The 27,620-nt window shown below is 41.3% G+C and overlaps 1 protein-coding gene across 1 annotated transcript in view; it reads left to right on the top strand.

Moving 5' to 3' along the window:
* Window positions 1-27,620, top strand: part of DHRSX (dehydrogenase/reductase (SDR family) X-linked) — a 135,933-nt gene that overhangs the window by 86,867 nt on the left and 21,446 nt on the right. Inside the window, exons 4-5 of the mRNA XM_010001170.1 lie at window positions 226-433; window positions 17,469-17,676. Coding sequence (XP_009999472.1) covers window positions 226-433; window positions 17,469-17,676 — 416 coding nt within the window. The remainder of the gene's footprint in view (window positions 1-225; window positions 434-17,468; window positions 17,677-27,620) is intronic.

Raw genomic sequence — 27,620 nt, forward strand, 5'->3', positions numbered from 1 at the left:
AAGAGTCCATCTTCCAGTTTTATATATAAAGGAACTGAAGTGGAGGGGTTGACATATTTCTTGACAGGAGTCAATCAGTGTTAGCTTTACACTTCACATGCCATCACCAGTCAGTCATTGCTCTAAATGCTGTGTTATCACTCTGCAGCAAGAAATCCGTGCTCAGTCTAGCTTGCTCCTTCTCTGCAATGAACCAACAGGTTTTACCTCTACTTTCTTCTCCAGCTGGGGTGATGATGGTCCCTGAAAGGAAGACAGAGGATGGGTTTGAGGAGCACTTCGGCTTGAACTACTTGGGACACTTCCTGTTGACTAACCTCCTCTTGGAAACGCTGAAGCAATCAGGAACGCACAGTCACAACGCTAGGATCGTCACTGTCTCATCAGCCACCCATTATGTAGGCAAACTGCACCTGAACGACTTACAAAGCAGGTACCAATCCATTTTTGGCATTCACTGATGTGCAATAAGGGCGTGCAGGTTAAACTCCAAGAGAATTGTTAATGAATACTTGGGGTGGGGAGGGTTGTTGCCTTTTTCTTTTTTGAATGAATGGTGATTTTCAAGCAATTGCTTAATATGTTTCAAGCTTGAACAAAGCTTACAGCCTTCAGTCAAAGATGCAAATAATTGATGTTTGTAAGCTGAGTCTTTTATTCTGACCCTTGAAAGCCTTGCTGCCTTTCTGCTGCTTACACTGTGGTGATGGTTGTGGTGCAGAGCCTGGATTCCTCACTGCCTAATCAGAGAGACTCTCAAAAACTGGATGTTTTAAAATGGCTTGGGCAAATGTTAATAGACTCTGTACTCAATGAATGCATGTGGGGAGGCCGTGATCCTGCCCTCAGACAGGTGCAGACAGATGCCAGTGACTGCCAGCTCCCTGGCCACCAAGTATGGGGCTGCTGACTTGGCTTGGGGGTTGCAAAGCTGTGAGGCCCGGCCCATGCACTGCCTGCTGCTCCTTCCTCCCTGGCAGCTCTGTGGTTCCTGGCACATCATCTTCCTTTCCCTCTGCCTCTGGCCACTGCCTTGTCCTGCACTGCTCCTGATAACCCAGTCCCTCACCTCTGCCACCTTCACAGACCTTCTTCAGCTTCCAGACCTGACACCTGTCTCGGGCTGTGTCATCCTTCCCATCTCCATGGTGTTTGCCCTCTCACACATCAAACATGTGATTCCAAGACTTTACCAAGGTTCAAGTGTGTGGCAGTCCTGGGTTTTTAACCCAGGAAGATGAGTTAAAACTCACGGCCATATTCTGTCCAACTGTTCTCATTTAGGAAAACTGTGGGTGAATGTCTATGGGATATTTCTAACATTAGGAAGACATCAAATGATGCAGTAAATGTCTCTGGCATCATACAGAAAATGTGTAGGGTGGCTTAATTAATTGGGGGATGAGCAGGAAAACTGAGATGCATTTCAAAATTTCCCCATGCAGCCATGTGTGGCAATTAAATGCTCACCAACAGGCTCAGGCAAAGCCTGTCTTCTGATGGGCTCCAGAGGGTTTCTGCCTGCACAGAGCCAGTCTGAGTTTTGCATCATTTTCTTGGAGAAATGTTGTCTCTGTCCTTTGACAGGGACTTCAGCATGTGTTCAGAGGCACCTGGCCCAAGGTTTCATTTTAAAACAAAGACTAAAATTAGAGGGCTGGACTTTTTCCACTGCAGACATTTTACATATGAATGCTGCATTAAGCATGTCAAACTTTGTCTTTGATTTCTGATTACATACATCACCATCAGTTTTATTACAAGCACATTGTTTGAACTCTGCAGGGTAGTTGCAGTTTAATCTCTGGCCTGTAAGACAGCCACAGGAAATTACCCTTACTCTTCTCTTGATGTATATATTTATTGTTTCTGATGGGCATGTGCCGGATGGCACCATGCAAGGGTACTAAGGAGAGTGTAATTAGTAATTTCTTTGCGCTAAAGTGCAGAATGCAAAATTAAATGTGGCTATTTTGTGTCTGTAGATAACAGTAGTTTCACTGATTATAGCAAAGCCTTGTACTGCACCTCTTTAATTTAGGATTATCCTTACCTGTGATTCGTCATTATTAACTCATATTTTAAAGGCACCAGAAATGTTTCAGGTAGGAATTTTATGGTTGAGCATAATAAACATGACCAATCTGATGTAAAAAATAATAATATACCCATGAGATTTACCTGCAGCTTTTACACCAAACCCTGCTTTTTACAATTCAACTTTATTGCTGCAAGAAGAACCATAAAGGATGACAAAGTCTAGCTGAATACTCGGAGATGGCAGCAGTGCCAGCTTTCCAAGCACTCAGGCACGTGGTGGGACCCACAGGGGGGGCTGTGGATTCAGCTCCAAACCTTTCCTTGATTCAGGCAAAAAAAGACACTCCTGGGTTTTTTTTAGCCTAAGTGCTGATAAGACCCCACTCAGGTGAATAGTTAGTTATTGCATAAATGGTGATGATAAAAACAATGAGATCACTTGTGTGTTTGTGTGCCTATAGCATGAGTGGGTGGTTTAGCAACCCTGGAGGACTGAGGCAGGGTACCATACACAGGCAGTGCCCACACCATGGGACCCTGGGGACACCTTGTGATTCAGAGCAGCTCTTAAGAGCTTTAATGGATGTGGTAAAGACACTCATGGTGAACACTGTGATATGACAGTGTTCCACAAATTGCCACAGTTTTCCGGTGATGCCCTCCCTCATTTTTGCTGCTTGTGTGAATGGCAAATCTTTCTAAAACCTTTATACTGGCTTTTTCCTTATTTTGAGTTGCACTGGTTGGCTGTAATTCATTTCGTGACTTGGGTGTATGTTTCTGGACTGGCTGGTAGTCCTAACCTTGCAGAGAGGCAACAAAACAGTTTGGAGTCATGGATTCACAGTGCAGAAAGAAGTATGTACTCTGTGCTGGGAGAATAACAGGTGGCAGCAAACTGAATTGTTTACCATGCTCTTGTCCTGTTATTCCTAGATTTTGGTTGGGCTGGTATCCAAACTGTAGGTGAGTGATGGTGGCATAGGAGGGTTTCATCCATTAAAAATGCCAGAGAAGGAGAAGAAGATGACTGCTTTGACATACAGGAGACAGTAAAGCAGAGTTCAGTTCTCTGCTTTACCACAGATTTTTCTATGGGATTTTTCTCCCAGTCAGGAGGTTCTGGGCTGGCAGTCACAGTTGTGGCCATCAATCCCCATTGCTTGTACTTGCTGCTCAGAGTTCTGATCTGAAGCCAGATCAATAGCCAGCCATCATCCATATCAAGTGACCACAGGGAACAGCATAACAAGTAATTGTTTGGAGGTCTATCCCATGAACATTATTAAATGCAGCTTGTGCTGCTGTCTCTCATGTTTCCTCTTTAGTTTGTTCTTCTGCCATTTTACCAATATAATCCCATGCTTCTCTTTTCAGCTCCTTCTTGTTGAAAGAATTAATTTTTTTTTTCTATTCTTCATTTCCTTGCACTTTACATTTTTTTTCTGCCATTGTTATCCCTCTCTTCTTGCCTGCCTACTTGATTACTATGTTCATAGTTTCATCTTCAACTGTGTCTTTGGAGGTTTTTGTCTCCATTGCTTTTTCCCTACCTATATCACAAGTTTTTCCTCTCCTTTCTTTGTTGCTTTTTTGGGGGAGTGTGTCTTATTTCCACCTAGCAGTTAATTTTCTTCTCTCCATTTATATTCCTCTTATCTTCTCCCTCCAGCCCCAGTCCTATTTCTCCCCTACGAATGCCATTTCTCCCCTTTCCTGCCCATCCTCTTCACACACACCAGTAAAAGAGACACAGCATGGGTACATCAAGGCAGGACAGAGCTTGTTCCAAACTGGCAGGGCATAGCTTGTTTCATGTGTGTTATTGAAAATGCAAATGCACAAGGGCAATGACTCTTCTCCCAGTTCTTTTGCTGAAGGATATATGAAGAACATCAAACATCTTTGTGGTCTTTTAGATCCAGACCATTTTCAACAGCAATCACATGAGTCGACAAGGGGGATCCCTAAGGCAAATCATTCTCCTTCATCCCTACTTCGAATACAGCTGTTTTCAAGGAGGTGAAAGTTTAACAGAAACGCTATCTGCAAGCATTTCTGCACTGGTGGTTTCAGCAGTTACATGCTGAGGATAGTAAACTGTGCACTCTGACAGGAGAGCACTGGAACAGGCTGCCCAGAGAGGCTGTGGAGTCTCCTTCACTGGAGACATTCAAAACCCACCTGGCCACGTTCCTGTGTGATGTGCTCTGGGTGACCCTGCTCTGGCAGGGGGGGTTGGACTACATGTTCTTTCGAGGTCCCTTCCAACCCCTAGGATTCTGTGATTCATAGTTGGGATGTTCTTTTTTTCCTCTTTTGCCTGCCTTAAACAATGCTTTCTAAAGTGAGAGAGTAAAAAAAATATGGTCATGAGAGAATATGACTGAGAGGTTATAGGAAAAGTTTGAAGAATATTGTGCCATCCTTCTTGGGTTGAGATAGGCTTGAACAGTGCACTGGAATTCATGGTGCTCTGACAAGGCTAGGATGGAGGGCACTCCTTCAAGTGCTCAACATACCAAAGTAAGAAGGAATTTTTGGAAAATAAAAAAGACCTTATTCCTTTTCACAGGCTGTGGGTCACACCTGAATATGTTCTCTTTCCCAGGGGTAGCATCTTTGTGTGTTCTGTCTAGCTTTGCCTCCATGACTAACTATTCCTTTCATCATCCTCTCCTTTTGCATGCCAAATGGGCCCTATAATGCTGTGAATCACAGATCTATGAACTCCCCAGCCACAGTAACACAACGCCTTTGATTGTTCATGTCTCCTGTATATTCAGAAACAGTTAGTCACACTTTTTCTGGTCTCTTTCCTCTGCTCTGCAGAAGGAGCTGATGTTTTTTGTAGCTCTCCAAGCTGATACAGTCCCCAGATAATTTCTGTATTTTTTCCCAGTAGCCCTAGTGCGTGAATTGTGTCAGAGACAACAGGGACTGAATGAAAAGAATTGCAAACAATCCTGGCTGCAGTATGAGCTTCTTAGATGGTATAAAATAGGGTAAACAGCTCTGCCCAGGACCTGGGAGAGTGCTGCGGAGAGAAGTTTACTTCAATGCATCTGCACTACTCGGCAGTTCATAAGGGCTGTAACAGATGTCACACACTGCTGAGAAAATCTTGAATCATATCATAGAATCATAGGTCAGTTTGGGTGGGAAGGGACCTTAAAGATAATCTAATTCTAACCCCCCTGCATGGGCAGGGACACCTCCCACTAGACCAGATTGCTCAGAGCCCCATCCAACCTGGTCTTGAACACTTCCAGGAATGTGCCTTCCACAACTTCCTTGGGCAACCTGTTCCAGTGTCTCAGAACCCTCACAATAAAGAATTTCTTCCTCATGTCTAACCTAAATCTCCCATCTTCCAGCTTTGATCCATTACTTCTTAAAATCTGTCTAGCAAAGTTCCTGGAGACATTTTTTTGGATGAGTGGTGTCCATCCTCTTCACTTCTTTTGTGTGTGTGATGGTTGGTTGTAAATGAAGTCGCATTAAGTTTGGGCAGAAATTTGAGGATTTTTTCCCAACAGATGCTGAAAATATTGTTCATGAATAGCAATGAAAAGTTAAAATGCCAAATTCTGTTTGGAAAATATGAATCCATTATCTTTCTAATTTATTTTTTTTTGTAAATTGAAGTATAATGTTGATCAAACTGACATGCCAAACCAGTTTCTTTTTTTTTTTTTAAGCTGCACTTTTTTTCCCCTATGATTTGTTTGATACGTGAAATTTTTTTCAAACCTTTTTTTTTTTTTTTAATTCTCAGTTTTTTCCTTCAATGCATTTTCACAACTGATCTATCACTTGTAATTTCTTAATTCTCTCTAACAGGCAGAACTTACTGGATGTACAGTATCTTCAAGCAATAGCAAACATGAAGCTGTTGTAGCATAGTACTATTCCAAATGTTTAAATAATGAAAGAAATTATGTAAGAGGAAGTAGGAGGTATTTTAAAGATTATCCTTTTATTTGTTCATCCATTTTAGTCAGTAGAGAAACTTTCACAGTTACATAAAAAGATCTGTGTCACTGGACTGCTGCTTAATAAAATTCTAAGAAAACTACACAAATTGTAATAATAACAAGTTGTTCTAGATAATCAGATACATGCTATTATAGATATTATTTTACTTGAGGAATATATGGTTTTGCTTGAGTTGTATTGTTTAAACAGCTTCCCCACAGTGACAGTTAAAGCATATTCTGGTTCTGTTTGTAAGATAAATCATATTCCCTTGACAGGACCAACTACCAACTGCAGCTCACTGCTGTATTCAGTTAAACATCTTCCTGCAGCAGGTTACCAAGTTTCTCTGTCCATTTAGATGATAAGTATTCAAATGCTTAATGCATCTACATAAGGGTATTTCAGTCCTTCTTTGCAAACTGTTTTCTGCATCAATGCGAAAGGATTTGCTGCTTTGCGAAATGATCCTTTGCTTTTTCAGCAATTAGCATGAATTGCAAAAATTGACTTGCTTGCCTAGAAAATAAGTGTATTCGTGAAGTCACAGATCTCAAATGCTGTAAATTCATTTTTAAAAAAAAGGACAATTATATCAGCAGACCAATTCAACAGACCAAAAGACAGACTTTTAGTTCATATGCAGCATGTGTTTCATTCCTGTTGCAGGCCCCAGGTGGTTCCTAACCATTTCTGCAACCAAAAATGAAGAAATATTTAAGTCAGGATGCCAACTTGGAAAGTTTTAATTTTACATTTCTCAGTGTATTTTTGTTCTCCTTAATCAAAATACTTTTAGGGTTTGTTCTTTTCTGAAGAACAGTAACATGGTGCAACACTGCTATCCCAAAGCTAACACCAGACTTTAATATATTCAGGGAAATTAAATGCAGCTTCTTCATGTGTCACAATGTTAAATTCCTTCTTGTCTAAAAGGGATTAATGATCTTAACAAAGTCTTATTAATAATGGTCAATGATTTAATAGAACACAGTGTTTCTGCCTGAGTTCAGAATTGCGATGTGTCGGGAAGTATGTGATGAATGGGTGATGTATGTGGCCTATGGGTGATGTATGGGATCTATGGGTGTGTCTGCTGCCCAGCCACTCCCAGCACAGCAGTGGGGGGTCAAGGGGGGTGTGAAGTCAACTCTCTGTGGCATACAGGACAGAGGGTCTCATAGATGTGCTGTTTTCCAAAACAGCAAGGTGGGTTCAATAGTGATTGAAAGTGAACGTACTACACTTGTGTGACTTGTGAAGAACAGGGAATGGAGACAACTTGTCACCCTTGAGAGGGGAAGGCTAGTTTAACATCTCCCTGTGAGCAAAAAGAGTTATTAGGACTGAGTGAACCTTAAATGCTTTGGAGTTCAGGTTCCTGGTGATTATTCAAATGATTTCAGCATTCCTTTCAGTCACTCTTAACTAGCAACATTCTCAAAGTACCTTTTCAGCAGAACTGTCCTTTAAAGCTGCCTTGTGTATCTGGGAAAAGCTGGCACAAATGCCCATGAATCCCTGGAATAATGCGTTGAGGGAAATGTTCAAAATTATCAGTTTGCCTTCCACAAATCCCCTCTGTGTTTAGCGCTGCTGTTGCCCCTGGTTCTCCACAACTGTATATTCCTGTTCTTACCACCTTCATTAAGGATTACAAGCTGTAGTGGGGAGAGGCAAAGGCAGACTTCTGCCTCATCAATGATAACTCTTAATCTTTTCTCTGCTCCCTCTGAAGAAAAATTGGGCTTTTGATGATATCAAGTCCTTTGCAAAAAAAAATAAATAAATGGGGTTTATAAAGAATAAATATTCCTAAATAAAATGAGTTACTGTGAAAGTAAAACATTTTAGCCCCCAGGAGTTTTCATACTGCTAGAATGTATTTTATAGTTGTGGTCCATTGCTCCATTTCTTCTGTTCTCATTCAGAGTAAGGTGCTGTGGTTGCCCTGAATTTCTGCTGCAGGAGGTGGAGGCTGGCTGTACTGTCTCAGCCTCCCAAGAAGTACAGAGACTGAGATGCACTGTGGCTCACAGTAGCTTTCTGAGAAGCATGAAATCTTTTGTTTCTCAGCTCAAAGAGAGAGGAGGAGCATTCAGTATCTTGAGTTGCCACCAAAAATGAATCAGATTTTTTGCCAAAGCAGCAGTATCTTTTAATTCCTTTTTCAGTGAGGGCTGCGGCAGGTAGCTCGGTGACCATGTGTTGTTTTTTCAGAATTTGGACATGAAACTTCTCATCATTTCCTGGAAAGCCAAACCTACCTGACCTCACTTGCTCCTGGTGTGTTTGTCAGCGGAAGAGACCTCTTGTGCTCTGGCCCCAGGCCATGCCGCATCCTTTCTTAGGAAATGCTTGGGTTTCTGTTACAAATCTCTGTTTACAGAGGTGACACAGTATTGGGAAATTTATAAAACAAAACAAAAAGACAGGTCTATAAAGCTAAAAGGTAGAGGAAGGGATTGCTCTCACTGTCCCGTATGGTACTTCGACATAACCACTTTGTAATGCTGGCTATAGACCACTTTGAGTCACTGTATGGTACTTAGTTTCTTGCATATTTGTTTTGTTTTATTTTGTTTTATGAAGTTGGCCTGTTTATTTTCCTGAAGGAAAACCTGCCTTTTCACAGGCCCCTTTCATACACCCATTTAAATCTCTCATCTTTTCTGACAGCAGCTGAGTGCCCCTGGTGACGTGTGGTCTCACACAAGCAAAAGTCTTACCAGTTGTGTCTGGGCTACCAGTCATTTCATGTATGCAGAAAACTTTCACATTATATATCTCTCCTGTATGTGTTTTCATTTTAGCCACATTTCTTCTTAAACCCAGAAGGGTCTTCCAACAAAGTGGAAGAATTCTCGTAACTTTTTTTTTTTTAACAAACAGTTGTCTTTGTGAGTCAGTTCCTTGTCTTAATTCCTGTTCTGGGAGTCAGTTTTCGCTCTCGGTTCAAAGCTATGATGCTTATATCCTCATTACATGAGAAAACTTTGAAAAAGCAGAAGCTGTTAAATTGATTCAGAAAAACAAACAAAACTGGTTTTCAAAATTATTTTGTTGTTCCAGGCTTCATAATCTCGTGTTGCCTCTGTGGACAGAGAGTGATAGCACAGGAGTTTCTGCTCAGTATTTGTAGGCATCTTGGAGGATTTTGAAATCTGTGTGTGCATTCAAGCCATGTTTCCCATGGTAAGACAAAGCAGTCCTTCAGCATGTTGAACATTTGCACTTGCAGAACACATTCAGTGCCTCCTCAACTTCAGGGCAGTGCAGTGGGTTCAGCCCACCACAAAGTGAAACCTTACATTACCTTCACATATAGACCAACACACTTTGTGTAGTCTCCTGGAAATCTGATAACTACGGGTGGTGGGCTGTTCAGGATCTGAAATGGCAGCACTTTATTATGCATAACAAGACCCTACTGTTCCCTTCCAGTTCCAGAATGAAAAGCCCAGAATCTGCAGATGGTCTGCAAAAGTCTACACCAGTTTTAACATGGTTTTAGCAAAACAGAAATAAGATTTGGGATTGTTCAAGTTATGGGCTGTTTTATGGCTTTATGTATGTTCTGGTGGGAGGGAAGAAACTTAACACAACATACTGCTTCCTTCAATTTAAGCTCTATTGCAGGAGAGTTAGGAAGCTTTCCACAAGTGGGTGGAGAGTGTGTCAGAGCCCTTCTTGTAATAATCCAAGAGAAAATCTTAAAATATGTGTGATGATCTTCAATAAACTGTCACCCAGATTATCCAAGATATAATACAAAAAGATACGTGGCCATGATGTTTCTCCATCACTCAAAAGGGTCACGAGGACACAGAAAGTAGGCCTTGGAGCCTTGATCTCTTTCTTGGCTGCAGCAGTGCAAAATCTTGCTTGCTTCCATGTATTTACTCATTCATTTGATGAAGATTTTAATTCAATGAAGGGATACCATTATGCTCAAATACCACTTCATATATTTAGCAAATACTTAACACTGACTGATGAAAACCAATGCTTCCAAAGGAGCAATTTCTATTATTTTCTAAAGAGACATATTTTCTGGGAGAATGGTATTACCGTAATTACAACTTGAACTTGACATCAATATTTAAAATTATAAAAAACATTTGGAATTAACACTGGTAGCAAGCAAACAGAAAATTTAGACTTTTTAAAAGATACTGTTTCTGATGAGACTTTGAGAAGAGCAGTCTTTGAGTCCTTGTTTCATGCATTCGAGAACTATGCTGATTATGCAGTGATGGAGCTGCACACAGCAAGGCAATCAGTAGAGCAGGAGGGCTGTTGACATCTCACTTCCTGCCATTATGATAAGGGATCAGCCAAATAAAAAATGATCCGTTGATTCCATCTGGATGACAGTAAATGCCCGGGATGACAAGACCCTGCTTGTTTTGCCTTTCATAAATATTTTTGTAATAAAGACATTCTGGGTTACCTTCACTAAATGTAGTCCTCCGAAGACAGGAAGTTAATTTGTGTTTCCTCTGCATTTCCTATGAACATTAACAAGGGGCTAATCACTGAATGCTGTGTATCTATACAGTGAAGTGCAGAAAGCTGGGAAGCATGGCCTTTTAAAAAAAAACAAATCACAATCCACCTTCCAGTTTGTGGCTCCTACTGTGGATTAAGCACAAGGCAGAAGTCACTGACTTGTAGGGAAGTCAGCTGCTGCTAGTGAGTCCATCAGCAATATTTTATAGAGAGCATCTCCCAGCTCTGATCTGATAACCCTTCTGCTTATCCTCTTAATTTTAAGAAGAAAAATGCTGTTTTACCACTGTTGAAAGATTTCAGGAGAAGCCTAGTTTTGGCCAGAGCTGTGCGTGAGCACATGACACCAAGAGGCTCACTGCAGGGAGAGGGGGAAGCTCTAGACATGGTCAGTCTTTGTCCATGGGTTGGAACCAAAGGAAAAGGTAGGATACTATGAAACTGCTGCCTACCTCTGGCAGCTTAAGTAACCCCCATGCAACCAGTTGGGACATATAGGGTTTGCTTTTAATCTTCTGTAGGACCACTCATTGAATTTATCAGTCTTTAAGCCTTCCTTTCCAACATGTCCATGACAGGGTCATGAGGGGGCTTCAGGAGCCCCTGACACTTGAGTCCTTCTTCAGTCAAATTTCAGCTACTCGTGTATTCAACTTCAAATACATGGAGGTATGCTGACACCACCTTGACTGTCATATGTATGTATTTACAATTTTTTTTTTTAAGGAAATGAAAGAAATGTACATGAAGAAGTGTCAGTTTTCAGTGAACACCCAAAGCACTCAGGCTTATGTAATGAAGTGTGTTACTATATGGTAACCTATAGCAGTGGTTGGTAACAGGGCAACTCCTGTACAAAACTGTAACAAAACCTGAATAAGTAGATACATTAATACTTTATATTTTAGTTGTGTTTTATTTGTTTGTTTCAGTTGTCAATTTTTAGGAGAAGTTAATGTGTTCTAATTTTTCCATCTCTGTCTTTAATTTTTTTCTGTCTTTTCTCTTTTCCTGTTTTGTTTTTAATCAAAAGGAAGGTCACAATTGATGAGAGTTGGCAAATGTGTTCATGGTATGAATATATGTAGTACTGTCAAGAAGTCTGCTTAAATCTAATAAGCAATATTTAGGGTTCAGGCTTTGGTTTTTCATAGAAGGAGAGAAAGAAACTGCTTGTGATAGCCAGAAAGGATATACCTATATCCTGCAATATATTTCTGTAGCTGCTTCAAAATAAACTGCAAAATCTATCAAAACTCTTGAAAAATCTTGCACTGCAGTCCCTGGGGAAAGAAAACTTAAGACTGTGAAAGCTTCATGAGTGTTTAATAGTAGTCTTTTATATTCTTGACTAAGCAATGGTGATAATTTATACAAGGTTAATGCATGAATAATTTGGAAACTTTCATAATTTTAATACAGTAAGTCCATGTTTTGCTTAATTCACAGATTCATCCTAAGGCAGATACTAAAATTTAGTGCGGCCTTTCATTTAAAACCCCAGCATGTCACCCACATTTTTGCATCACTTGTCTTGTAACTGTCTTGGACTGGACATAAAGAAGGCAGGGACAAGCTCTTTTCACTTGTGCCCTGTGACAGGACAAGGGGCAATGGATTCAAACTCAAGCATAGGAAGTTCCACCTCAACATGAGTAAGAACTTCTTTACTGTGAGGGTTACAGAGCAATGGAACAGGCTGCCCAGAGAGGTTGTGAAGTCTCCTTCTGTGTAGACTTTCAAGACCTGTTTGGATACCTTTCTGAGTGATCTGCCCTAGTTTTTGGTCCTGCTCTGGTAGGGGGGTTGGACTGCATGATCTTTGGAGGTCCCTTCCAACCCAGATTCTGTGATTCTATGGTTCTGTAATTGAGCACTACATAGCAATGGGGTTGTTCTGTTGATCTGTTGGATCCTGACACACACTTCCCTCCAGGCAAATTAACACACAGGAAATGGGGGAGCAAGACAAGTACAGTGTGAAAGAGTCCTTTGTCAGAAAAACTTCACTGCCAGGCACCAGCCAGGTTAAATGTAGCTGTGTGTTGTCAGTATGGCCACAGGTCCTCTGAGTCTTTTCTTGAAGCAAGGTGTGGTGGGGAAGGGAGAGGGTGCTGTCACTGTGCCCTTCCTTTAGTTGCAGTGTTTCTGCTTCCTCCACATATGTGCATAATTCAAAACCAATTGTTAATGAAAGGGAAAAAGCCAAGAGCAGGGAGAGCCTGCATGCAAGAGGTGTGGAGGAAGTGGTCTGTGCTGAGCACAATTTAATTTCCTCTGTTATTCAGAGGGTACCCTGAGCTGACTTAATGCTCTTCACTAAACATGGTATATCATTGGATGTAAATGGGAGAGTTCTACTGAGCAAAGACTGACTAAAGCCAGATAGAAACCAGAGCAGGACTGGCTGCTGAGGGAGGTGCTAAACATGGATCCTGTTTTCAAACTTGGATAGCAGCTGAGTCCATATTTAAACACTTAATTAGCCACTGCAGGCTCTGCTTTGCAATTTGGCTTCTTATTACTTTTTACAAATACAGTGCCCCAGCATGCTAGGAAGACTGCTGCTGGAGACATCACCATGGAGATGAGTGGTAACATCAGCTTCTGGTGGGAAAAAAAAAATAAATAATAATAATAAAAAAAATAATCAGCAAACCACAAGGCACTCAGATACTGAAGAACTGAATACTTACTTTGTTTTGGCAAAAATACAAAACAAACTCTTTCTTTTCTCCTCCTTCACTTTTATAATGACAATTCAAGCTTGTTAAGTCTACTTTGCAAAAAATCTTAAGCCAAAAAAAAAGAATTTCTGCTAAAAATTAATTGAACAGAAAGTGCATTGCCTGCCTTGTCCTTTTCCTTTATGCATTAGTATAGAATCAATAAAACATTATTTTTCAAGGAAGAAGTTCTTGTGTTCTGCTGCTCTCTTGGCCAGATTTCAAAGCAGCTAATTAAATCCTGTCTGCCTTAACTCCTCCAGTAGTTCCCACTTAGTGAGTTGAGCATTGCCCTATTTTATCAGCTCTGACTTGGCAAAATGCTCTAAGGGCCATCCCCCAGGGGAGACTCTTTTCTGTGGCAGGTCCATAGAGAGGCCCGCTGAAATGAGTGTGTAGGCATGAACTTCTCTAAGCTACTGGTACCGGGCACGCCACTTCTTCCAACTGGACTTCTTCCCACCAAGCCCTTGCTCTGCTTTTCTTAGCTGCTAATCCTGCACAGGCTTGCCATATCACTGCATATGTTGTCTGGCGTAGCTTGAGCTTGGTGGGCAGCATTTATTAGGAGATATCCGTGGGCAGTCAAACACTTGCACCTCCTAGCTCTGGAGTTGACTGGCCAGCATGGGAGCTACCAGTCTTTTGCCTGGCTGGCCACCTAGTTAGGAGTTGAAAACCTGCCTTTCTTGCTGCAAAGCATCAATACCCTGTGTCCTCAGGGGTCCAAGCATCACAGGCACCTTTGGTGCACTGATGTGCCTGTACAGTTTGCTGTGTTCTGCTCTGAACTGGCTGGCCTCTTGAGTGCAGTTTCATTTCAGAAAGCTTTTAGAGTCTTCAGGAAATGAAAGAAATGTGGAAATGCATAATGTAAATTATTATTTTATTTAGTATACAGTTATAGTTTCATTCAGAAAATGCACCTACAGAGCACAGAGTGCCAAGAGATACTAGATCTAGATGCATAGACCTTAAACCACATTATTCCAAGTGTAAGTGTAACATTGTATGGTTTTAAATTGAAAGAGGGTAGACTTAGATTGGACATAAGAAAGAAGTTTTTTACATTGATATTGATGAGACAGGAACAGGTTGTCTAGGGAAGTTGTGGCTGCCCCCCCCCTGAAAGTGTTCAAAGCCAGGTTGGGTGGGACTTGGAGAAACCTAGTCTAATGAGAGATGTCCCTGCCCATGGCAGGGAGGTTGAAACTAGATGATCTTTAAGGTCACTTCCAAACCATTCTGTGATTCTACACGTATGTGCATGGTACAGCAAGAGGTGCTTACGTGCTGCTATTTTTTTCTGATGCATAAAGTTAAGACTGGATGTAATGAAATCAGGTAAGCAATGTTGTGGGTTTTTTTTTTCCCAATAGGACATTAAAACAACACGATTCTAATAAGATGCAGTCTCACAAACAAAACAGTTGTTCATCAAGAGTCCTTGTCAGTTCTGTGTCACAGGTTATTCCTCTGTTTTATGTAGTTCATTGATGTCAGACTCCTGGAAAGCAAAAAGCATGCACAGAGAAAATGGGAAGAGAGCAGGTAATTACTGCAAGGGTTCTGCCAAAAGTGTCTGCTCTGTGTATCCCCTTTTATATCCTTCATATCTATCGTATGTTATTGAAGCCTGATTTCCCGCTGCCTTGCAAATCATTTGCATCTCTGCACTGTGATATAAAAGGCTTCCTCACTGATTAGATAGCTTTTTATATCTTCTCAGCACTCGTGTTTCTCTGACATAGTTATCTATGCAAAGTACAAGGCTTTTGAGGATCTGGCTCTTGTAGTTCATGCTTCATTGCCACAAGGTAAGTCAAACAGCACTCACACAATGTGGGAATGGAGAGCATTCATCGTCCACCTGCCTGGCACCTGGAGGTTACTGAAGGCCAGACTAGACCCAGGCAGAACAAGTCAGAGGAGTCCCCAGCCCTGCTTCCCTGCGAGCCACCTGCCAGACAAGATCACTCTAACTCAACTCAGGAAGCTCGTCCCGTGCCTCAGCTTGTGTTCTCCACTGGTGGGGAAACGGTGTCACCGATGGAGAAGTGCCAGGGTTGGCTGCCAGCTGGCTGCTGGAGGCAGCTTCAGATGAAGTGCTTCTTCCCATGGGTGGCGTGAGCTCTGCCCTGCACGGCTGCGCAAGGGGAGCTCGTGGTGGCTGAGGATCTGGTCCTTCAAGTTAAAAGGGTTGAAATATACATGAAGCATAAGGTGACATCTTGAGTGTCTCAGATCAGAACACGGACGTTACTGAATTTAAAATGTAACTGCAATTTCCTGACTAATGCCAACTCGGTTTTCTATTCATGCAGTAATTGTTCTTTATTCTTAAAATAGCCCATTTAACCCTGAGGCACAGGTGGTACCTTTATGATGATGGGGCTATGTTATCCAGCACGTTATAGCTCAGGCCGTTGGTTGGTGCAAGGGCTGTTTGTGATCAGCTCTCCTTTTTTATTCTCTCTCAATTTTTAGAATGCTTTTATAGCCTGTTTGTTTGTGATTTGCCTGAAGAAGAAAAGAGCAGGGAAAAAAAGAAGGGAAAAACCCACACAGATACACTAGAGATGCACTGTTCTTGTCTTTTACTTCCTGTAGCTGAGCTGCATTATTTACTATTGTGTCTCCCAATTTCTGAGTCCATTCAGATAACACAGGCAGTTGAATTACTTCAGTAGCCTTACATCTCTGCTGAGAGTCAACCTGTTTGCTAGCATCCAGGGCTTTCTGTGGTGAAGTGCACAGGAGATTATAAATAAGGTATTCAACGAGAATGGGATAACAAAAAAGAACTCTGAGACGTATTTGCTATTCACTCAAAATAAAAGCCTTGCACACAGTATCAACCACAGCAAACTGAGGGCAGGCTTTTCAGGAGAGCAGGAACAGCCTCAGCCCGGGTGTTCGATGCAATAAGGGTGAAGATGGAGCAGTAGCTGCAGCTGTTACATAGGCAAGACAGCAACTAGGGGGAAGGAGAGAGCTGGCAAAGAGAGATCTCCTGGGTGGGTGCCCCTCTATATCCCTCCACCAGAAGCAGCTGCTGCCCCTGGGACCCTAACCCCTGGCTCCATACTGGCAGCAGCAGCAGCATCAAGCAGCTCTCCTTCCCCAGGCTTTGGCAGAGGCAAAGGGGATCAGGACCAAAGCTGTTCTGCTGCCTCCAGGAGCCCGTTGCTTTAGGCTCCTGCCTGCTTTGCCTATGAGCTGTCTGTAATGTCAGGAATTACCTTTGGTTCTGCTAAGCACAGAAGAGGTTAGATGAGAGGCTGTAGTAATTATAAGAGTGAATCGTCACAGTGTAGGAGTTTGTGGAAGTGATGCTGAGGCCTCAGTCAGGAGGAGCATTTTAAGTGACATACCTGCTAATTTCCCTGGGACTAGCCTGCTTATTTTAAAAAAATGTACTGCTGCCTGCATAAAGTGAAGCCAAACTAATCAGCAGTTCCTGGAAAGGCTGACTTGAAAGAAAGGCAGATTCAGCATCCAGATGAGAGAGGTGCATAAAAGTCTCAACAGGGAATGTTTGCTGTACCTAACAATATTTGTGTGCCTTCGTCTCACCTCCTGTTTGGCACAGACCTGGCCAGCCGTCTTTGCTGTAAAGGCTGTCTATGGCATAACTCTTGTTACACTTGCAGCTACTCTTCTTGCTCCATCTTTTTATCCACCTCTTTAGCTGTGCGTAATCTGGTGTGTCACTGGGGCAGGTGCAATGATTGCCTTACTCATCTGCACTGTGCACAGCACAGGAGCCTTCATGAGAAACTAGTAGGTCATGCTGCAATACAAATAGTAATAATTAGGGGTGGTATGATCAGGAACGGATTTACTGTTGAGAACAGGGTATGTGTGTCTGGACAGAGGGCTGTGAGGAGGGGAAGAGCAGTCTGAGTGCCTCTAGGTGATGTTACCCTGGAGATCGGTGCCTCAGCATTTCTTGTTTAAATAGTCTGACACAGAGATTCTGGCAGGTACCGTGCAATTTATTTTTTTCCCTGCCATAAATCAAACTTGGTGTCTGATGGAATAATCACCAGAACTCCAGCAAACAACATGTTGTTTCTTCTGACAACTCAACGTATAGTTGTTTGTTTGGTGGATATTGCAAAATGCAGTACATGTAATGTTTGTGCAATTCCCTTTTCCTTCTGATTGTCTTTAAGTGCAACTCCATCTCTCTTTCTCTCCTGTGTACAGATGTTCGTATTCACCCCATGGAGCCTATGCCCAAAGCAAACTTGCCCTTGTGTTATTTACCTATCGTCTACAGCATCTTCTGACTGCAAATGGAAGCCATGTGACTGCTAATGTAGTAGACCCTGGAGTAGTGAATACTGACCTCTACAAGCATGTCTTTTGGGTTGTGAAAGTGGTCAAATGGATGACAGCCTGGCTAGTTTTCAAGGTATGCAGCTTTTACAATCGTTTGGTTGCCTTGCCCCTACATTGTGAGCACTGTCGTCCGCGTGGATCTGAAGCAATTTCCGAGTTTATCAAAACGTGTGGTATTGATTACATTTCTCTGTGCTGATGTGATGTAAAAATACATAAAGGCAGACCTTCCCCAGAACAAATACTGATTTTAAATGGAAGGAGTGAGCTGTCACAGTAAGGGCACTGTCTGTGCATGTGCCCATGCATTCTCCCTGCCCTGATCTACCCGTGTGCCTTTGTGCATGCATGGGGGCAGAGCATTATCCTAACACGGAGCCAGAATATGCAGAATGTTCCTTGAAAATGTCTTGTGCATCCTCTTAATGAGGAGCAGATGTGATCTGGCACTGTCTACACGTACGCATTATAGAGAAGACTGAAAAGGGAAGAAGGAAGCTGTACAAAAATGATGGTGGGAAGTGGCCTTACTCCAGGCTGTGCAGGTCCGGACACCCGTGCTCTGGGATGTGGGACTATTTTCAGTTGGCATTTTTGTCCTAACACATACTTGTAGTGATAACTGATTTTCTACTATCTTTTCTGGCTTGCATTAGAAAAAGCTGTTTGATAAACTGATCCAGAAGTAGGGCAGATCCACTTGCAGTTAACTTCAGTAACATTTTTAGCCTGGAAAGTAGTTAAATCTGAAATCAATTTAGCTGCATAGGTGCAATCTCTTCATGCAGACAAGCCTTAGGAGGGCTTGTGCTGAGAAAATGTGCTACTTGTACCTCTTTCAGAAGGTAGTTTTGGATTAAATGAATGGAACCTTATTCCATTAGAGAAAATTAAATGTCCTAATTAAAATGGAGTATTTTAGATCAAGGGGCATGTCCCACAAAGCAAATTAATTTTAAACTTTGATATGGAAATATCACTAGCTTTAATTTTAGAAGTTAAACTGGAGGCTGGAAGAGTGGCTGTAAAATAAGATGCAAACAAGTAAACCTACATTAAAAAAATTAATAGTATCTTCTGAGTACACCTTGAATATTGCAATAATATTGTAATAGGAATGCTCATAATATGCAATGCATTCTTCAAGAAGCAGAATGCAGCTTTGCCAGACCGTATATATTAAACTTGTTTTGCCTCTTGTGATTGCCATTTTAAATACCAGTCTCAAGTGGTGGTGTTTTTTCATTAGGCTTACTTCACCTTGCTAACATAGCAGTTTCGTGTAGATGTTTGAGTTGTGCTCAGCATTTCCTCTAAAGCCACAAAATTCTGACAAAATTTTCTTGTCTGAGACTGTGTCTTTTGTTTCCAGCACTCAATTCGATTCAGTTTTGTTGGTGTTCTCAAGGAGACGTTTTCATACAATACTGACCATGTTTATACACTGAATGGGATGTCACTGAACACACATAAAATGAGTTTGGATTTACTGCAAGACGGAGTCTCATAGTTACAGCTCTGGTAGTAATGCTGCCAATAGTTCTGATCACTTCCTGTTCTTGGGATGCGAGGCCGCTCAAAAGGAATTCTGCCTTGCAATAGGTGACAGACAGACATACTGACTTGCATGGAAGTACAATGTGTGTACTGCCTGAACAGCAAATCCATCAATTGCTTTTTGAGTCAGAATAACTTCAGATTTGCATAACTAAATGATTCAGTTATCAAGGTTGAAATTTTTACCTTTTTATATAACACTTGGCATGTTTTTCCTATAAGGCAAAGGAGAGGAAAACTCTTACTATCACTCTTTTCATCCTCACTTAGACTTCCAAGTTACAGCTCTGATTTCTACTCTTTGCTTATTGTTTAATATGTGTTTATGTATTGGGAACTGACTTTGCCTTCCTTTCTCACATTCCGGAGCACTTCCTCACCTCAGTGCACCCTGCTCAGCTCTGACAGAACTGCATCACAAGGCAATGTGTAGCTCCATGGCAAGCCCACTCTGAAAGCCTACCTGGCCATTTCAGTAGCACTGTAACCAGTGCCATAGTATCCAGCATTCAGGCCTGGGTGGGTCTTGTGTTGGTCTCATGCAATAGGGTGAATTTCCCCTGAGAAGAGTAAGAAAGCAAGTAAAAGAAAATTTAGTTGTCTGACAATATTAGCTGATGGTTGGTATTATGGGTTTATTCTTCCTTGGAATTTGTTCCCAAGTGGAAGTATATGCATTTTCCTTGTATGATTATGGCAGTAATACAGCAAAAAGGAGGTGATAGCTCTCTAATCATATTGGCTCAACTAACTTTCATCACCCTGAAGTATTCCAAAGCAATTTCTAAATGCGTGCAGGAAATTGCTTCACCCACTGCAATCTGGTGCTCGTGAGAGCCAACACAGCCCAGATAGCTCCAGTGAGGAAATGCATCATGGATTTATCACATCACATTCCCTCAGGAAAGAGTCAACATGTTGTTTGATTTAATTCCAAAATATTGTGGCAGAGCCTCACTACCTTTAAATGCATTTCTGCTAGCACTGGTCCCAGTTGCATTCAAGTCAAATACCTCCTGGGGATTTCAGCCTGGCCCCCCACTCTCCTTGGGCTGCTCAGATTTGAGGTGGCTCAGTGTGGCAGACAAGGCTGTCGGCTCAACATCCGCCTCAGAGTTGCCTCAAGATATTCAGGTACTTAAACAAATAAACCTACAGTTTCATAAATAGGCCATGAGACTTACATATTATTTACTAAAGTATTAACAGCTTGAGCTTCTCAGAAGTGTGCAACATTGTGTTCTGGTCTTCATACAGAGCTTGGTAAAAATTTCTTCTGAATCTGTTTGTTTTTCCCAACAAGCTGCAGTAAAAGGCACCCCAGTAGAAATAAATAGTTAATGTGTCAGGAAACAGTCATAAAAATTGTGACATTAATGCCTTCCCTTTAGAAGTGATGGTTTCATTCTTTCTCAGCTCAGTTCTTTCTCAGGAAAGTTATTGTTTGCTGCGATACTTGTTCTTTACATTTCCCTTTTTGCAAATGTTTTCTTAAAATGTTTAATAAACAGGGATTGCACCTATCACACCCAAGAGAGAAATTATATGTATACCTCAAAAAAAATAAATTGATTTCCACCCCTATGACTTCTCAGTAAATAAAAGCTGACGAGCTGTCACGGTTCTCTGCAGAGTGTGGTGAAATATGCTATCCCTTAGGAGATTTTAATATAAAGTGATCTTGTTTTTTGAAAACATAAAGTCCAAACTAGTAAACAGTAACTAATTAGTATGATAATAATAGCCAAAAAAGACATTGGTTGGACATAAAATTGCAGTTTAGCCAACTGTGTGATAAACTAGTTTTAGTGATGGGCACTGTCCAAGCTGGAAGCTGAGAAGGGACCATTTCCCTCTGAAGTATTTCTGCTTCTGCTACAAATACTGAATATTCATTCTTAAGCCAGATGGCCTCTGCTTGTAATACAATTAAAATGCCTTAGAGCCGAAAACCAGTTGATTCTCATTAATGTCCAATAGCAGGGACTGTTCTACTTTGTATGACTTCATTATGCCACCCAAGCAGAGACATTTCCCACTTAGCAGTGCTGTAAACTTCCTGCAAACCTGCTTTATGACAAGCTGGGTGAACGTGTCATTTAATCATCAGATAGAGAGTATTCTGTCCTTTCAGCTGCCTCAGACTGGTGTTTAGGAAGGCATTGTGGAAGCAAGGCTGCACATCAGATCTTGTCTCAGCTGTCATCTCCAAAGACAGCGCCATGTAAGTGATTATTGACTGACAACTGAAAATGAGTAGAATTAGTGACCTTGTTGGCTTGCAGAAGTGAAAGGAAGGGCTTCAGGAATGCAGGCTAGAAATCAGCCAATATAAACTAGTGAATTTCCTTTGTCAGCATAGGCTTAAGTTCTGTGTAATTTTCCTGTAACATTTTAAAATAAACGCTTCCAGTTTCTAAGTGCTGCTAGAAAAAAAGATCTAAAGAACCTGGATTCACCATTCACATCAGAGGACATAGTCATGCAGGTCTTATTGCAGCATTTCTTACTCAAACTGTCCATTTGGCACTCTGAAAGTAGAAGATTCATTTCATCCTCCCTCCCGGAGGTGTGAGAAGACAAACACATCACCACACAATAATGTCAGCTGTACAGAATGAGAATAATTAAATTCTACAGCTGAAAACAGCAATTCATCAGCATCAGCCTCTGCCATCCAGTGTGTGGTCCTCACGTAAAGCTAGTCTAGAACATTCTCAAAAAATGAAAGCTCCATGCAGAAACTTGTAATTTGTGGGTAATTTTTATAAAAGGCTTTTCAGATCAAAAGGAAGATTCTGGTTGAAACAATAGAAAAGTCTGCTTTATCCCAGTAACACTGATCTTTAAACATGTCCCATTTTTGTACACAATTGGTACAGGGATTTAAGCTTCAGAGCCACAGGGCTTCTTCTTTTTCATCTAATAAATATTTGCTTATTCATACAGTCATAAAACAATTCTAGGGGGAAAGATGGAGGGAACCACCTGAGAAGGATAATAAACAATCCACCTGTGAGCTACCACAGCTGGGTAATTTGGGTATTTTTCTTGGATGCAACTCCCTGGGCTTGGGTAGGCATCCAGGCTCTGCCTGTTATGGGGCATGTGGATGCAGTTTGCCTGCTTTTTTTTATTCTGACTGCTAAGAAAGAAGGTTGTGGAGTGTGTAGTGGATTGTGTCTGTCCTAATTAGGATGATGCCTCTCTAACAGAGGCTGACATGAAGTACAGACATACATAGCATTGGACCTCGGTCTCCACTGAACTGGGTGTTCCCTTGAGGTCCCAAGGTATCATTGGTTTTGTGTATTTTTTTTCAGGGCTAAGTAGCTGAAATGTTTGTTTTAAGAGACGTGCTGAGAGTTTCTGAAGTGTGTTTTGGTGGCAGGAAAGTAAAGGATTTGTGTTGCATGCCTGGGTGTGTGGCACACAAAAGGGTAAGGATGCTGCATGGGACAGCATAAAATAGATGGGACTGTGTTGGTCTGCATCAGAGGGAGTCAAGGCTGTTGAAGTTCTTGTTTAAAACTCTTATTTGGAGCCACTGCTGTTGTCATCTATCCCTAAACCACACCTAAGCTTTCTATTGGAGGGTTGCAGTTGGAACAGACCGAAACAGAGCCACAGAGCAAGGGAAAAATGAAGCTGTGTGTGCAGGGAGATCCTGTCCTACAGTTTCAGTCGTCTGGTTAACAAGAGAAAAGTTCTCCTTCTCTTCCCATGCTGCCTGCAGGATTGACGCTTTTTAGCCTGGGAAATGGTCTAAAGAAACAGGATAAGCTACACTACTCATTATGTAAAAACCTACACTTGCCCTATGTGTAAGTATTTTGTAGTGAAACTTTCTGGCTGGTAAGTGATTGAAATGTTGTGATAGCATTTTGCTGGCAGGTCAGAAGCATACTGAAAATAGGCATTTGTACAGTGTAAGAAAAGGTTTATCCCTGATTCCTGTGTAGTAGAGGATTGCTGATTTGACTGCTCAGGCAGATTCTTTCATTTTACTGTAAATAAGTCAATTTGTATCCAGAAAAGAGAAAAAATAGTCTCTGTATTTGCTGTAAACAGTTAATAAATTGTGAAAACGTGTGAGCTTAACCAGTGTTAGCACATCAGCACGTATTGTCTTGTAATCTGTAACTATTTTGATATTCAGAACCCACAGTTAGTTAGGAAAAACATTTTCCATCAATCAATTTATTCCTTGCTAAGATTTCCTGTAAGTGCTTTCCCATGTATTTGGTTAAATACCTTTGTATGGTAATTTATTTCCAATTTTTTTGAAAATAGAGCAAACACAAATGACGAAGATAGTTTGCTGAGGACCAAACACATGCTGGGGACTCAGTACTGATTCCTGTCAGTTTTAACAGTAAGATAACCACAATGCCTGTAATGTAAAGGTCTCATAAAAGAGGTTGAAAGGCTGGGGAATTTGAGAAAATCTTGACATTTCAAGTAGACCATTAGCCTTTCACTTTCAATCCACAATCTTTGTAGTTAGAGGTTATAGGATCACATGGCTGTGCTTCTGTCTTACATACCCAGGAAGTTTAACCTCCATCACCACGTAATCAAAATTACATTTTCTCTCAGTGAGGAAATACGAAGCTGTTTGAAACTTGAACCTTCTGGTAGGAGAATGTGAGACAGCCACTAATCTTTTTCGTCAGTGTGTCTTTCAGATACCTCTTTAATGAGAGAAGGAAAGAGAGAGAGAGGACACCACCTCTGCCCCCACTGAAGCAAACCTTTCAGAAAGGGTAGGAACAGTATTTACAGACAGTTTCACACTTCCATGCAGAAGAACCATAACACTGAATTAAGAAATCCCACTGGCTTCCCAGGGAAAATCCTGCTACCGAGCTTGTGGGTGAGCAACAGTTTGGAATTAGATCACTAAAATAAGGAGATGCAGAGGAGGACATTGTGTAAGTGCATATATATGCATGGACAGTTTACCACCAGGCATGATGTGCATTATAGATCAATTAATATTTCTGTAGGGGTGACCTACCTTAATGTTTTGCTACTTGCTATGCGTCTATAACAAAACAATGCTGATAAAATTTATATTGCAAATCCCCATCACTTTAAGCCCCTACAGAAAAATAAATTGTAGGAGGGTTTGGAGATTTAAACACACTCCTTTCCCTCTCTCTGAATGTGAATCTTCTTAATTTAGCACGAATCCAAGGACTGCATAAAACCTTTCATTGGGAAGTAAGGAAACTAATGCATGAACAACATAGACACAATTTTGAATGGTTGTCCTGAGCATTCAAAGGTTGACAGAAAATGCCAAGTTATGCCAAGAAACTGAAAATATCACCCTTTTGCAGAGGTCTAAGACATCTGTGCCAGGAAGCCACCTCTGACAGGGTCACCTAATCCACAAATGTCTGCAATATGAATGCCTGTATCAGAGCTGTTCATCCAGTGATCTCCTTACAGTTGGTAGAGAGTTGCTTCTAGTTCTGGATATGTCTTATCCCATGATGAATATCTGCCATTGTCCAGATGAATCAAGTCTTTCAAGTGCCATTTTTACCCTGTGAATGATGAAGGGGTCCTCTGATGACTAACTCAGCTGTAGATGACTGTGCTTTATAGTTACAAAATAATAAAATCAGTTTAGATTAATCCCATCCCAAGGAAAAGGACATTAAATTCACGTTATTTTTATAACACCAGAGGTATTAGTAAGTGAAGATAGTATGGTTTTGGATGTGCACAGGAGACAGTAGGAACTGGAAGGGTGATTTCACGTATCTGGGACACAAGGAATGTGTGGTCAAGCTGTTTTTTCATATGGCAACTCTTAAGTGTTCAGAGTATCAGACCATTTCCCATATCAGTGGGAAATATGTTTGTGGCAGCCACAGATGAGGAAACACTAGTTACTTATGAAATTTATTTCTCATCTATTTTTACAGTTTATTGTGTGCCTCCACTATATATCACACAGATACTGCCATGAGTTTTCATGGTTAGTTATGTGTACTCCCTGTATGAGTTTATAATTGAGTAATATATATAACAAGAGAGAACCACTGAGAGCAAGCACCACCCACTATTTAAGGAAGGACTGGAAACAGCAAATATGGTTTTCAAAATAACAGGATCATCCAGCACGCAAATTCTGAATTTCAAAAAGTTTCAATTCAAAAGTCACTTGAATAACTCTGGCTTTAGTAATGATAATTACAACTGCCAGCCCCTAACATTCAGGTTTGCATTTTAGAAAGAGTATCGAGATGCTTCAAGATGTAGTCCACACAGTTTGTTTTGTTCTCATTATGTTTTCAGTGAAATACATGGGATTTGGTGGTTTTTAATGGGCAAACGTGAGAAGGGAATTTGGTGTAATGGTTTTAGCCCCCCTTTTTCTACAAGAAACTTGTTTCTAGGTGTGGCACAAACACAAGTCATTAATACAATCTGTCCAGAGTTAGTGGTTTCTATACATTATTACATATTTTAAAATTCTTTTAAAATTGGGTCTGTGAGTCTCTTCAGGGAAAATGACTACATCTGGCTGTTGCCAGGTCAGTATTGGAATGGGGAAGAAACCACAGGAATTGTTACCAGAGAGCAGGCATTCTGCAGGGAATACAGAACAAAAGCAGAAGAGGATTTTGATGAAACCTGAGCAATGAGCAATAAAGCAAGAATGAATTTGGGCAACTTATCAGGGATAGGATTTATAGTGGTATTTGTTTGGCTTCATCACACTGACCTGCTTTTTTGTCACTGCAATAGCAAGGATGTCCTGCTGCTGGTCCCAGACTGAGGCAGCATCTAAAAAAATGAGAATTGCACCCAATGTCTCTTAATTGCTCATCACAGTTTTAGAGCTAGCCACTGCCAACTCAGGAGCTTAACTTATCATCTTACAAGTGCTTTACCCAGTTTAGTGTACATGTTACTTTTTGAATGAATAGCAGAGGCCAAAGTTGGTGCCCTGTGCCTGGCAGCCCTGTGTTCCCCTGGCTGTGCTGCAAGTGGCCTTGTGCAGTGGCTCCCCAGCTGCTGTGCATCCCTGCAGCCATGGGCTGAGGCTGCAGGTGGCTCAGGAAGAGTGGCATTTACTGCCTCTTCAGCACTGCTGCCTGCCAGGCTTTCAGGATGCAAAATGCAGACTTCCTCAGCATCTGCCACTTGTCTCATGCTATCCAGATGAAGAAAAATGTAGAGAGAAAAAAGCTGTCCCATTGTTTTTGGAGCTCAGAGTGTTGAAAATAATATTACATGCTATGAGTGTGTTGTGACAGGTGGCTCTGTTCTAGAAACGAATGTAGAAAAGGCACTATGGGCCAGCATGCTAATTTTTTTCTGTCAGGGTTGTACGTTGTCCAGGTACAACGGTTATTTTTATGACTGCCCAAGCTGTGAATGTAGCTTGGTCATTTCTCAGAGAGGAGTTCAGTTATCATCACTCTCATACATCACGACTAGTAATGACAACTTAGGTCCCCATTTTTCTTTGCATATAAAATGTTAACTTCCATCATCATGAAGTTTTTGGTACTTCATCAGTGGCTTTGCACAAGTGAAGCTGAACGGAACCTGCTAAACAAGTAAAGACTCAAACCTTATAGCATAAAAATCCTGGTCTTGTTGTGTATTCCTGTAGCAAGGATTATCTGACTTCACTTTGCATCCTCTGTGTGGAGTACTGTCCTTATGTAAAGTTTTTTATATGTCTTATCCTGCTTCTTAGAGGTTCTCCTTGATCTGGGGCTGGCCTTTTATGTTTCTTTCCTGCTTTAGGTTTGTAGCACATATGTCCTATTTTATATGCCTATTATCTGGGGAGGTGGATTAAGGCTGGCACAGATACACTGAACTGTAATCACTTTAGAGGGCCTGCAGGTCTCCAGAGGTAGTAAGTGCTTCAGGTGTTTGCAATACTAGATTCAGCTGATGCTTGAAATCCATTCAGGAAGCAGATCTGAAAGGCATGAAGCAGTGAGTTTTATGTAGTATTTTTATTTTAAATGTAGTTTCCCTGTTAATACAAACTTACATACACTCAGTGGTCAGTTTTGGTGGTGGAGTGGGGTTTCTTGACCCTTGTATTGGATCAAGCTTGTTTCATATGAACCACTGTTTTCACTGCAAAATATATCCATCACCCAATACCTTGGTTGTATGACTTCAATGAGAGTTTCAATCCCTTTTGTCACAGGACTGGGTCAAAGGCAGATTGCTGATGAGTCATCTCTTTCCCGCTTTTTGAAAACATGATAAAATATAAAATGTGTTTGTGCTGAGGTACCTGGATCTGTCATCTGCAGGTCACTACACATGGGTTTACTCAGAGGAGCCAAGGGGATTATAAAGGACCTCCAGTGCTCAGAAGCAGCACTTGTACATCTGATGTACAATCTGTCCAGTGCTTTTCCATTTGGAAAGAAAACATTTGCAGCATTAACATAATTAAGCTTTAAAAAT

Source organism: Chaetura pelagica, unplaced genomic scaffold (genome assembly GCF_000747805.2).
Source record: "Chaetura pelagica isolate M959 unplaced genomic scaffold, ChaPel_1.0 scaffold266, whole genome shotgun sequence".
Classification (NCBI taxonomy): Eukaryota; Metazoa; Chordata; class Aves; order Apodiformes; family Apodidae; genus Chaetura; species Chaetura pelagica.